Source organism: Manis pentadactyla, chromosome 5 (genome assembly GCF_030020395.1).
Source record: "Manis pentadactyla isolate mManPen7 chromosome 5, mManPen7.hap1, whole genome shotgun sequence".
In the NCBI taxonomy this organism is placed as follows: Eukaryota; Metazoa; Chordata; class Mammalia; order Pholidota; family Manidae; genus Manis; species Manis pentadactyla.
In genome coordinates this window covers 110,987,287-111,000,263 of record NC_080023.1, presented here as the reverse complement: position 1 = coordinate 111,000,263, position 12,977 = coordinate 110,987,287, and the positions used below count along the sequence as shown (strand labels likewise).

The 12,977-nt window shown below is 35.8% G+C and overlaps 1 protein-coding gene across 2 annotated transcripts in view; it reads right to left on the bottom strand.

Moving 5' to 3' along the window:
- Positions 1-12,977, bottom strand: part of INTU (inturned planar cell polarity protein) — a 71,781-nt gene that overhangs the window by 42,229 nt on the left and 16,575 nt on the right. For both annotated transcript variants that reach the window (XM_036922952.2, XM_036922953.2), the window contains exon 3: positions 6,998-7,083. In XM_036922952.2, coding sequence (XP_036778847.2) covers positions 6,998-7,083 — 86 coding nt within the window. The remainder of the gene's footprint in view (positions 1-6,997; positions 7,084-12,977) is intronic.

The window sequence follows — 12,977 nt, the reverse complement described above, 5'->3', positions numbered from 1 at the left end:
CCTTTTAAAATTAAATTTTAAAAGTCAAAAAATAAATTCAAGTCTAAGAATAAATTAAAAAATAAAGAAGTCCCAACAATATATGTGTATTAAACCAGCACACTGTACACTTTTAAAAAAATGTATACAACCTAAATATATGTAATTTTTATGTCAGTCATACCTCAATAAAGCTGGGGGAAAAGAAACTAGTCAATATTTAAAAGCAGATAAAAATTATATGCAGTAAATTGGATTTTAGAAAATATTTAAGAATTATCAAGATAGTAATAAAATTCCTATTTTAATAATTATTAAAATTACTGTTTTTAATAATTAAAAATTTATTTTCAAGGCCAACTTTAAACATATGATAAATACTAACACATTATAGTCACTCATTTTGAAAATGAGCTTTATATATTTATTTTCATCAAAAATATTAAGCATATTTTAAAAAATTCATTCATAATCCCACTAGCCTACTCAACTATTTTAGTATTACATTGCAAAAATACATCTGTCCTAATGAACAAAACATTCCAAAATAAAAAATCTAGATATTCTTTTTCTGCTGGTAAAGAGTGCTTATGGTTGTATTCAATTTTGCTAATCTGTAGCTGTCTGTGGCATTTCAGAGGCATCAAGTTATCTCTGTCTACCTGAAGTGAATTAAGTTAAATAAGCATCTTTTCTAAAGTTAGTCTCAGATTTTATTAACTAGTAGAAAAAAAAGAGACATGACCTCTAAATTCATCAATATGTATATATTTAAAGATGAACTCAGTCAAGACTAGCAGTAATCTGTATAGAAAGCAGGGGGTGAGAAGTTCTTCATGAAGTTTTTCTGAGGCCTGATGATCATGTAAAACATTTAACACCATTCCAAACAGAAAAGATCAAACTTCACTGAATTTTTTATAATTTCTGTAAACCTGATGTTGCAAAATCGGCCCTTGGTATTAGAACACTCTATCAAAAATGCTGAGTAGGAAATTAGTATGTTTCAGGGGGAACTACAAAGCAAACTGAAGAAAAATATAAAAAACTGGAGACCCTATAACGGAGCAGTCAAGAGTTATCTCATGAAAATTAACAAAGATTAAAATGAGGAAGAGTTGGAGACAGTTTTAGAAATGATCTTTAAACGATGTAAAAAGGATATTTGGTGTGAGGTTTTGACCCCAGGCAAGTAACATTTAAGGATCATAAAGCCTGAAAGACTATGTCCTGAGAGTAGCATCTGTTCTATTAGGTAATGTTCAATATACGTATGCATAAATATAAAAATATAAATATGGATGTAAGGATAAATATGTAAAATCCTTGAACAAGGATTTGATGAAGTGATTGGCTTGGTGGTTGGGGTCCTTTCTTTTACCTGAGAATGAGGATTCAGGAGTGCCCACAAGAAAATACACGGGAGCCTTTGGTGGCATTCCTGAAAATATGAGCAATCTTTGGCAGTTAGGGAAATCTGCGCACAGACGTCAGGACAGGACAGACGGGAGCTCCGGAGAGTGTTCCCGGCACGGGGCCTTGGGGTCTGGGTGAGGGCAAAGCCCGCCGGGCGCATCGCGGGGAACACGGAGAGAGATGGGCCCTAGGGAAAGAAATGCGCCTCAGAACAGGGCAGAGGGCGCCTTTCCAAAGGAGATTTTGCGGGTGGAGAAGTGAAAAGAGGCTGTGACTCACCAAAAATGACAAAAGGAAATGAGCTGGTAAACTCAAAAATTCACTAATTTCACTTTAGGCAGCAACAACCTAAAATTTAAGACTAGTTTGCTACGATTAGTGAAAAATGACGTACTTGGAAACAAATGTGAAGCCTGGCAAACAACAGTACTTCTTTTCTGTGGTGTAAGGGCCTTTCCCCTTCACCGTGTAAAAAACTCAAACACACGCCACAGAACCATCCATTAAAATTCTTGAAGGAACTATTTAGCCAACATTCTTCTGATTTAAGTAACGCTGGCTCTATAATGCAAAGATCACACTTTAGCAAGACATTTTGAAAAGTTTACATGTTAAACAGCTATAATGTTAGGAAATCTGGTTGCCTTGATAAAATGATAAAGGGTGAGCCAGATAATTAAATTAAAAGTTAAGTGCTATTTTTAGAAAGGGTTGGTATATGTGAATATTAAGGATGTCATGTGTTTCACAGGAAATTTTATTAGGAAAATGTAATATAAGATAGTTTGCATGAAGCTTCTTACAAAAAGGGTTTTCTGTTGTTCCTCCACAGTTTCATCATCCCTCATCTCCTGTCTCCCTCAAAACATTTTCTTCTTTCTGTAATTTTTCCATCCTTTCTGTCTTCCTTCCCTCCCAGTTCAGGAGATAGGGTGCCTTTCCTCAGGTCCAAGAACATGCTCTCTATAACTCAACACTTCCAAAATCTTATTGCTTTAGTTTTCTCCTCTATCTTCAACTCATCCCACTCAACAAGCAGTATCTCTTCAGCCTCTGCTAGACAAATTCTCTCCCTCCCATAGTTACCAGGCCTTCCCTTCACAAGATGGGACCTGGAGATGATGTCAGATTCTGAAGCAGTTCCAGAAGCTGACAGTCTCTTAACTCTGCCTCACGGTCTCCACTGTCTCTCTCACAATATTTACACTGCTCTCTGCAAGTCTGATCCTTTCTCTTTTGGCTGGCAGATGCTTTGAGTATTCCTCACTCAAAATTATGAAGGAATTGAGACCACCTGGATCAACAAATTCTCTCTTCTTGATCTTCTTCTCTTTTGGGGAATCTCACTGAGTTAACTGAAGACAAAACCTGAAAGGCATCTTGGACTCCCCTCTTTCCTGTGGGATATACTGTTCCCTTCGCTTCCCACATACCTTGAATCTAATCTATTCCATCTCCTCCATATCCTTAGCCAATGCCTTTGCTCAGGCCTTTATCACCTCTGGACTGCTGTGAAGCTGATCCCCTGGTGTCGCAACCTCCAGTCTCATTCAGAGTGTCATATTCCTAAACTGCAAGTTGATCAAGTCAGTCATCCACTTTGAAATACTAACATAGATAGTTACTGCTGGGTTCTGAGAATAGAGAAGATTTACAAATATATTTTCTTAATTTTGCCAGTCTATTTCCTCATTTTACTATAGTACATATGAGTATATCACTTCTGTGTAACAAGGAAATGATAAAAGTTAAAACATTCTACTCAAGCCCCTTTACAGTCTCTCAGGCCTAAGAAGTACTTGAGAAGGTTAGAGCCCAAGACTATTGTCTGCAGGCAGACCTCCTTCAAAGCTCCAGGAAACCAACCGCCCAGTGCTTACTGCAATCAACTCCTGTCAGTTGTGAAGTTTGGACCCAGCCTCCCTGGTCAATCAGGGGAGGAGAGGGTGTACCATTTGCACAGCATGTGCTTGTTGGGTAAGTGAGTGCACAGAGCTGCAGCAGCAGGTCAAAGTTACAAAAGTCTGTAATTACAAGGGTACTTACTTGCATCTTCATTCTTGTCATTTTAAACTTCTAAAGCCTTTCCTTTTGAACCTACAACTTTTTATTTAAAAAATTTCAGACTTACAGAAAAGTTGCAGGAAGAATTAAATGATTACCTATGTATTCCTCACTCAGTTTCATCAGTTACATTTTGTCACATTTGCTTCCTCTCTCCCATGCTTACTCCCCTCTCTGTCCATTCTTACCAACTCTTTCTCTATATTTTTTTAAAGTTTCTGCTGAAGCACTTGAGAATTATTTGCAGACGTTTCGGTGATTCACAACTAAATACTTTAGCATGTATCTTTTAAGGATAAGGGAATTTTCCTACACAACCAAGTATAATTAATCAGACTTAGGAATTTTAATACTAAATACTATTTTCAAAGTCTGTATCCACATTTCCTCAGTTGTCCCAATACAGCTGCTCCCCACTATAATTCAGGGTTAGTTAAGGATTAGCCACTGCACTTAGTGTGTGTCACTTCAGTCGGCCTTAGGACAGTTCTCCAGCCTTTTTTTTTATGTCATAATATTAACATTTTTAGAGAATCTAAGCCAACTGTTTTGCTTGGCTTTGAAAGAAATGATTTGGGCTTTCTGTACCTTACCTAGCATACAGGATTTACCTCTGGGTTTCACTGTGGCATTCTGACTCTATTTATAACAGAACTTAGTTTAAATAATCAAACAGAGAATTGTAGAGTTAGAAATGGGCTCATAGATATATTCGCTCAAAACCCCTCTGATTATAGATGAGAAAACTGAAACCCCGAAGAGTTTGGCAACTTGCTCAGAGTGAAGTTTAAAATGGAGATCTGACCTCATTCTCCTGAGTGACCTTTCTATCACATTACGCTATCTCCTAGGCCATCTTCTGTGGGACAATGAGATACTTTCAACCATTTTATACATAGAATATAAGTTTAAAATGTTTCTGTTAGATATTTCCAAATTTAAATGTTAAAAAATCTCTTATGGTATTCTTTATAAATCAGCATTCTTCTTCTCTTATTGCTTGAGTAATTGTTTCAGATGCCACAAACACAAACCAGGTAAAACAGCTTTTCTGGGATAAGTGCACCTCAATTAGTTGCAGTTCAGTAAAAAAGCAATCCACGTGGCTTATGTGAAAAATAGAAGAATCATGCTCTGGCGTCAGTTCCAGTTCCAGTTCTTTGAGTTATTAATTCTGCAACCTTGGACAAATCATTAAATCTCTCTTAGATTCCTTTCCTTCATGTATAAAATAGGAAAACAAATTATTGGAATCTTACAGATTGTTATGAGGAATAAAGGAAATGTTATTAGTAAAACACTGATATACTGCATATATTCCCCTCCCACTTCTATTCCTGCCTTCCCCAAACTTCCTACTTTACATGACTGGTAATGAAAAGCTTGTAGTTTACTCCAAATTTCAACATTAATGATGTAAGAAAAATGTGGTTTACTAATTAAACATGATTTCTAGTTAAAAGAATTTTAACTTTTCTAAATCCTCCTAAATGCTGGTGCTTACCCTAAATTAATAGAATGGCTATTAATGCCAATTCTGCTAGTAAAACAGACAAATGCAAACATGTTTATGCTCGGCGGGTGAGGGTTAACTAGAATGAAATATTCCAAAATGTTAATAGTAGATATCCTCAGGTAGTGAGATTTTAAGATATTTTTGTCCTTTTCATATTTTCCAAAATTTGTACAATGAACATGTATTACTCTTATAACAAGAAAAAAAGTTTATTTTCTGAAAGAATAAAAAGATTTTAGTAATATGCATCTTATGAAGGGATTATATTCTCAAGTTGCATACAAAATCCCCAAGGAAACAAGGATGTGCTGGGGTACAACATACTCTATTCAGATACTAAATATAACTCATAACAGTCAGTTTTTCTTCCATCTTTAAACCAAACTTCTGTTTCTTCATTTTGGATAAGACATATATATTGGCACTTAAAATTCATGTTGTATAAAATACATATGTGTGTGTGTTTAAACACAGAAACACATTTAGTGCAGAAAGATTCTCATGCTATAAAAGACAAGGTGGGCAAACAGCAGATATTATAGTCCTACTTTATGCTTAATGAGGACATGTAAGTGGTAGGTGGAAGTAGTCCAAAATATTTAAATCACTATTTCTTTCTCTTCTTTTCTGTTGAGTGTACATAGCCGAATCTGCAACTGTTAATTAAACATAAGTATAATTTGACTCCACTGTAAACAATTTCTTTTGAAGACAGAAGAGATGTGGTTAAACTCTGGCAATATTGGTGGAACACCCACACCTGACACAGGCAAGGGAGGAGAAGCCCTCACTCAGGGCTGATGCACAGCCAGTTTCCTTAGATGATGCTGTTTCAGTTGTTAAAGTACTGGACTTCTTCATTACGGATTGGTAAGTAGCTGCCGTCTGAGCCCTCTGAGGTGCCCTAGCACCTTGCTTACCCTAGGACCTCCTGACACTTAGCAACTAAAGGGAATAACAGCACGCTCGACTTCAGCATACAGGACTGCTCCTGCTTGATTTTTAGTATTTCACTACATCTTTCAGTCTAATCCTAGGCATTGCTGATCACTGGCTACCATAGGTATTCTAGTGCTTTCATTTTACATTTCCAAAGATAGTTACTTTATAGCATTTGCAGGGTTGTGTGTGTGTTTGTGTGTGTTTTAAGAGAAGGAAGTGAACATAAGAGAAATCTTATTTATTAGCGAACAAGGAGTTTTGTCATGGGTCCTTTTATTTCAGTCTCAAATCAAGTGCAGGAAGGTTCTGATTTATCAGGCATTCTATTGTTCATCCTGATCAATCAGAAAAACGGCTTCATCCTGTCGCTGCCTGATGGAGTCTCCTTATACCTTGTCATCTTTCCAATCCCTCAAAGAGAGAAAACAAATTCCTATGCTAACAGGAGCACAGCACTTGTCAACAGAGGGTAGAGCAGTTTCAAAATATAGGTAATGACCTAAAAATGTCATCTATGATACAAAATGTCAACTCTTAAGAGTGTTAAAATAACTTATTTTGAAAGAGATTTATTTTTACCTACAAGTAATAAAAAATACATTAAGTAGCTAAACAAAAGCTGAGGAGTAAGGCTAAACTAGATAATGGATAAATTAAAAAACAATGTGTAATTAGTTTTTAAAACAAACAAAATCACATTAAAACCCCCCAACTTCATAGCAACAGTGATTTTAATAAGTCAGAGAATAGAAAATTCCGTGATTGCTTAAAATGACTTTTCTAGGAACTGATTTTCATCATTATATACAGTAGCTATAATGGCAAGTTGGTCATTAGATATCTTTTTTTTTATTTGTTCTTGCTTTATGTACGATGAGTTTTATTTGTAGTATTTCTTTCTTTTTAGAACAATCTCCAAAAGCTAAAAATGTTAGCAAGAACTAAAAATTTTTAATAGCCACGTACGTAAGTGCAACTTATCCATAATACATAATTTCAGAATCTTAAAAAAAGGAAACAGTCTAAGATGTACTTACTTTATATTATTCACCATAAAATACAGAAAAAGAATGTACACACCTGCATAGGTCCAGGAATGCAAGACAGAACTCTCTCTATGTTCTCAGAGGTGACATCAACATCATTCACAGCAACTAGGACATCACCTGAAAACAGAGTAACAATTGGAATAGGTGTCTGAATATCCTCAAACCCAAAAGATCTAGAATTGGAACATTAGAAAAGCATCTATTCTGACTTCTTCAAAGTACAATGGAAATGTGCTACAGACATTCAGGAACTTGTCCAGCGTTAAAAAGCTCACTAGTGGCAGAGCTAGTCACGCTCTTTTCGTGAACTATAATACAGCCCGACATTGCCCCATAACTTAATACAATTATGACTACTTAAAGAGATGAATAGTTCCATTTTGGATACAACTGAGGGAATTACGTAAACCTAAAGGACAAATGGGAAATTTGTAGCATAAACCAAGTACTGAACTTAACAAAATCGATCTAACCACTTAGACCCACAGTAAAAAAAAATTCAGCTGAAATTTTTATTAAATCCATGTGGTACATCATAACTGAATATGCCATGGCATTCACTGTTATATTGATCTGTGTCTACACACACCTCTTGTTTCAAAGGCCCCAGTCATATTAAAATCCACAACATATTTTGGTAAAAATCTCCTTTTCCATGGCTTTTTAAATTTGGTAGCTTTAATAAAATAAAGATCAGTGTCAAAATGGAAATTTACTTTCACAACATAATAAAGCATAATATCAAAATACAAATGAGCTATATTAGTAGAAATATATATTATTTATATACTGTGATTATTTTTTCTCATCATTCCTAAATATATCATTAGAAAGTGGAACAAATAATTCATATTAATCCAACAAATATTTACTGAACACCTACTGTGTTCCAGGCACTGTTCTAGATACTGCAGATAGAAAATTGAACAAAACAGACAAAAATCTCTACCCTCATGGAGTTTCATATTTTTTGGTGAAGACAGAAAATAAACATGTATCTATCGATAACAGTGTTAGTAGACAGTCCTCCATCAGCCTCTCATCTTTTTGTACATCTTGTAAGCCAAAGCTCTGAAAATCTTTGTTCTGGATTATCTTTTCAGGGGTGTTTGTCTAGCTAACAGCCTTGGAGGGCAGAGATAGTGCAGTGTCTCTTTCCAGAACAAAGGTCAAGGTCGTTTAATGTGCAGTGTAAGAATAGTGTTTCCAATACCTTATTAATAATTGTTCACTATGTAAGACTCATGTTCCCTAAGCTCAAAGTTCCTCCCCTTTAATGCAACCTACTGTATAGTAGGTGTCACCTGGCCCTCTTCACATAGCCCTGTAGAATTAGGTGAGGGAACAGGTGAAAATCCAATTACTTTACCTAGTGTTCTTCCTCCTGTTTCCCTCCTTCCCTTTCTTGCTCTCCTTGATACTCTATCTTATGGGGAAGGCGTTCAGTGCAGACTGAACAGGAGGAGTTTCTTAGGCCATCCCCACGGAGACTTACAACAGGTTGCACAAGGTTTAGATGCTCAAAGATGCTAGTCAGTTGAGAATTCTGCAGGTGTGGCCACCAAGTCATTATGATGGTCAACTGTTTCAGCACTGAGCAACCAGGTCATTTTTCTTAGTAGAAAGAATTTGCAGACTAAAACAAACTTCCAATTTCAGTTCAACATGGGAAAAAAAAAGCAACATGCCTCCCCCCATTCCTTTTAAATAAGAGCTCAGACCAGTATAATGTACCAAATTACTTATAGCTGTAGTGATTTTTAAATAAATGAATAAATAAAAGGAACCATAGACCCAATGTAGGAGTGTCAGTGTAACATAAAAACATTTCTGGACCATTTTAACTATGAGTTTTGCTGTCAGTAGTTTATATGATCCTCAGGACACCTAAATAGTGAAACCACTTAAAACTTGCTGCTTTAAACTAAAACTCCATGAGATGATGTCCCAAACGGCTTTTTCTTCCAAACTCCAATGAATACAGTTTTATAGTTGAGTGTTACCAAGAGTATCATCTGAAAACATCACGTCTAACAAACCTCTAAGAGGAGGAGACATACACGTACCATCATAAGAGATAGGAAAATTAATTCCAGAGCATGTGCAACATACCTATTTCTAAATGTTTGGTAGGAAATTTTCTCTTTCTATAAAAGGAGTGTCATATCCACTTTTCATTCTCCCAGATATTTGTTTTTCTCATGTTTTTCTGAGCACTTCCATGAAGTGACTCAGAAATGGCAGGCTTGCTGAACACATCACTGAGGTGGGCAGCCTGCAGTTCAGGAATGTTCTCCATGAACAGTTTAAAAAATTATTTTTGAAACAAAATCATTACACATAAATATAAGGGACAAGATGGATACATATCAAAAGGGTGCCTTTAGGTATATGAGGTTTTTCTTTTTGTGTGTGTGCTTAATTGTACTTTCTAAACTAACACTAAATATATTTTATTATTATTGCAAAGAGAAAAAAACAAAACTCTTCATTTTACCAAGCAAAACTCACTGTGGTAGGCAGAATGATGGTCCTACAAAGATGTCCACAACCAAAACTCTGAAATATGTGAATATTAGCTTACATGGCAAAGAGACTTTGCAAATGTAATTAAGTTAAAGATCTTGAGACTGGGATCTAAGCAGGTCCTTGCAATCACAAGGGTCTTTATGGGAAGGAGGCAGAGGGGTCAAACTCAGAGAGAAATACCTGAGGAAGCTATGATGCTGGCTTTGAAGATGGAGGAGGAGACAGTAAGACAGGAATGCAAGTGGCCTCTAGAAGCTGGCAAAAGGAAAGGGATCCTATCCCAGAGCCTCCAGAAGGAACACAGCCTTGTAGACACTTTGATTTTAGTGTAGGAAGTCACATTTAGATTTCTGACTTCCAGAGTATAAGATGATAAATTTGTGTTGCTATAAACCACTAAGTTTGTAATAATTTGTCACAGTAGCAATAGAAAATAAACACACCTACCTAACAATACATTCTTGGCTAACCACCAAATGAAAGCCAGGGACTATGAATGCCAAAGACCAGAGATGGGTATACAAGGTACAGTTGGAGGTCACTGGGAAAAAAAGCAGCCTAGTTAGAAGGAGGGATTTATGCATAGAGAGACCAGGAAATATGTATGGGACAACTGGGTGGGAACAGGTGGTGAACTTAAATTGATCATTTAAATTAAGCTAATTGGACTTCAGGGAGGAGAGAATCTGGTTTTTAAAACATAGTTATCATCCTGCCATTTTATACATTCAAGTTAATGTATTTATTGTCGATGCGTTTACTGACAATTCTTAAGTTTTGAGAGAATAAACTCTATTGGACATTTCTGAGCTTCAGTATCAATCCCTCACCTATAATATGCAGGCATTAGAGAAAATTAAGGTCCGTTCTAACCCATCATTCCAGAAGTCTTTGATAAAGGTAGCTCATATACTGTAATTATCATATGAAACATTTGATTACATAACCTAAGACATTCCCTGATGATGTTGGGTAAGAAACTAGTGAAAGGTTTTTATTTCTCTCTAAAATAGAAAACAATACTACAAAAATGTTGGAAAAATTATTGATCTCAGTACTATAGCCATGTTTATTTTTGCAAATTATTTTTAATCTTACCTATGTTCACACAAATGACACAAAAAGGATTTTTTATCCTTTAAACCTCTCAATATAAAATTTTTATATCAGTAGCTTTTAGATTATAATTTTAATAGTCAAATAACACATAAATTTATTAAATTAAAATTCAAATAACCATACCCATGATTGACATTTTCATGCTTTTTATTTTTTATTATTACTAAAAAATGCATGAATAAACATTTCCATGTACATAGTTTTTCCTTCATTTACATCTGGGTCAACAAACTTTTCTGTAAAGGGACAGATAACTTAATATTTTAGGCTCTGCAGGCCATATGGTCTTTGCTGCAGCAACTACTCAGCTCTGCAAATGTAGCTTGGAAACATCAAGAGACAAGAAAAAAATGAATGTGGCCATGTTCCAGTAAAATTTTATTTATGGGTACTGAATTTGAATTCATATGGACTAAAGTATTATTCTTTGATTCTTTTTAATGATTGAAAAAAAGGTAAAAACTATTCTCAGTTTGTATTTGCAGGCTGTACAAAATGGGTGGTATGCTTGAGTTGGCGTGTTGGCTATGGTTTGCAGATATATTTTAGATTCTAAGGATAAATGTCTCAAAATGGATTAAAGGGGTTAAATGGTGCATTGTTGTAGCTGAATATTTTTTTCAAATTACATTATGAGAAGATTAAATATTTTTTTCTTTTTTTTGCTTCAAAGAGAAATCCTTTGGCACTTTCCCCCACCCATTCAAGTGAGCAACTTGGCAGGTGAAAGAGCTCTATGAATGGAAATCAGAACTCGTGGGTCCCAGTTTTATCACTGACTGGCCCTCTGTTTTGGAGTCAGTCATGCACAGGCATACTTAGTATTATTTCAGTTTGCTTTATTGTGCTTCACAGATACTGTGTTTTTTACAAATTGAAGGTACATGGGAACCCTGTGTTGAATAACTCTACTGGCGCCATTTTCCCAATACCATTTGCTCTCTCTGTGTCTGTGTGTCACATTTTGGTATTGTCACTTTAGATATTTCAAACTTTTTCATTATTATCATATTTAATATGGTGATGTGTTGATATTATTATAATTGTTTTGGGGTGCTATAAACTACACCCAGGTAAGACAGCTAACTTAATAAATGTTATATGCGTTCTGATCATTCCACTGACAGGCCATTCCCCCATCTTTCTCCCTCTCCTTGGGCTTATTTGCTATAACATAACAATATACAAATTAGGCCAATAAACAATTCTATACAGGCTTCTAAATGTTCAAGTTTAAGAAAGAGTTGCACATCTCTCACTTTCAATCAAAAGTTAGAAATGATTAAGCTTAGTGAGGAAGGCATGTCAAAAGCCAAGATAGGCTGAACTCCAGTCCTCTTGAATTAAACAGCCAAGTTGTGACTGCAAAGGAAAATTTCTTGAAGGAAATTAAAAGTGCTACTCTGTACTCTAGTAAACATACAAATGATAAGAAAACTAAACAGCCTTATTGCTGATATGGAGGAAGTTTTAGTGAGGAGACGCTCAAACCAGCCAGAACATTTCGTTACGTCAAAATCTAATCCAGAGCAAGGCCCTAATGCTCTTCAATTCTATGAAGGCTGAGAGAGGTGAGGAAGCTACAGGGAAAAGTTTAAAGCTAGCAGGGTTCATGAGGCTTAAGGAAAGAAGCCATCTCCTTAATATAAGAAGTGCAAGGTGAAGCAGCAAGTTGCTCTAGCAAGTTATCCAGAAGATCTAGCTAAGGTAATTAATGAAGGTGCTGTACTTCATTGAACAGACTTTCAATGTACATGAAACACCCTTCTATTGGCAGAAGATGTCATTAATGGCTGGCTTCAAAGCTTCAAACGATAGGCTGACTCTCCTGTTAGGGGCTGAGGTAGCTGGTGACTAAGTTGAAGCCACTGTACACTTACCATTCTGAAGATCCTAAGGCCCTTATGAATTAGGCTAAATTTACTCTGCCTGTGTTTTATCAATGGAATAGCAAAGCCTGGATGACAGCACATCTCTTTACAATATGGTTTCCCGAATATTTTAGGCCCACTATTGAGACCTACTGCTCAGAAAAAGAGATTTCTCTCAAAGTATGACTGTTCACTGACAATACACCTGGTCACCCAAGAGCACTGATGAAGATGAACATGACATGAATACTGTTTTCATGCCTGCTAACACGACTTCTGTTATGTAGCCCATGGACCAAGGAGTAATTTTGATTTTCAAGTCTTCTTATTTAAGAAATAAATTTCATAAGGTTATAGCTGCCATACATTAGGATTCCTCTGTTTGATCTGGGCAAAGTAAATCTAAAACTTTCTGGAAAGGATTCACCATTCTAAATGCCATTAAGACATTTGTGATTCATGAGAAGAGTTCAAAATATTAACATTAACAGG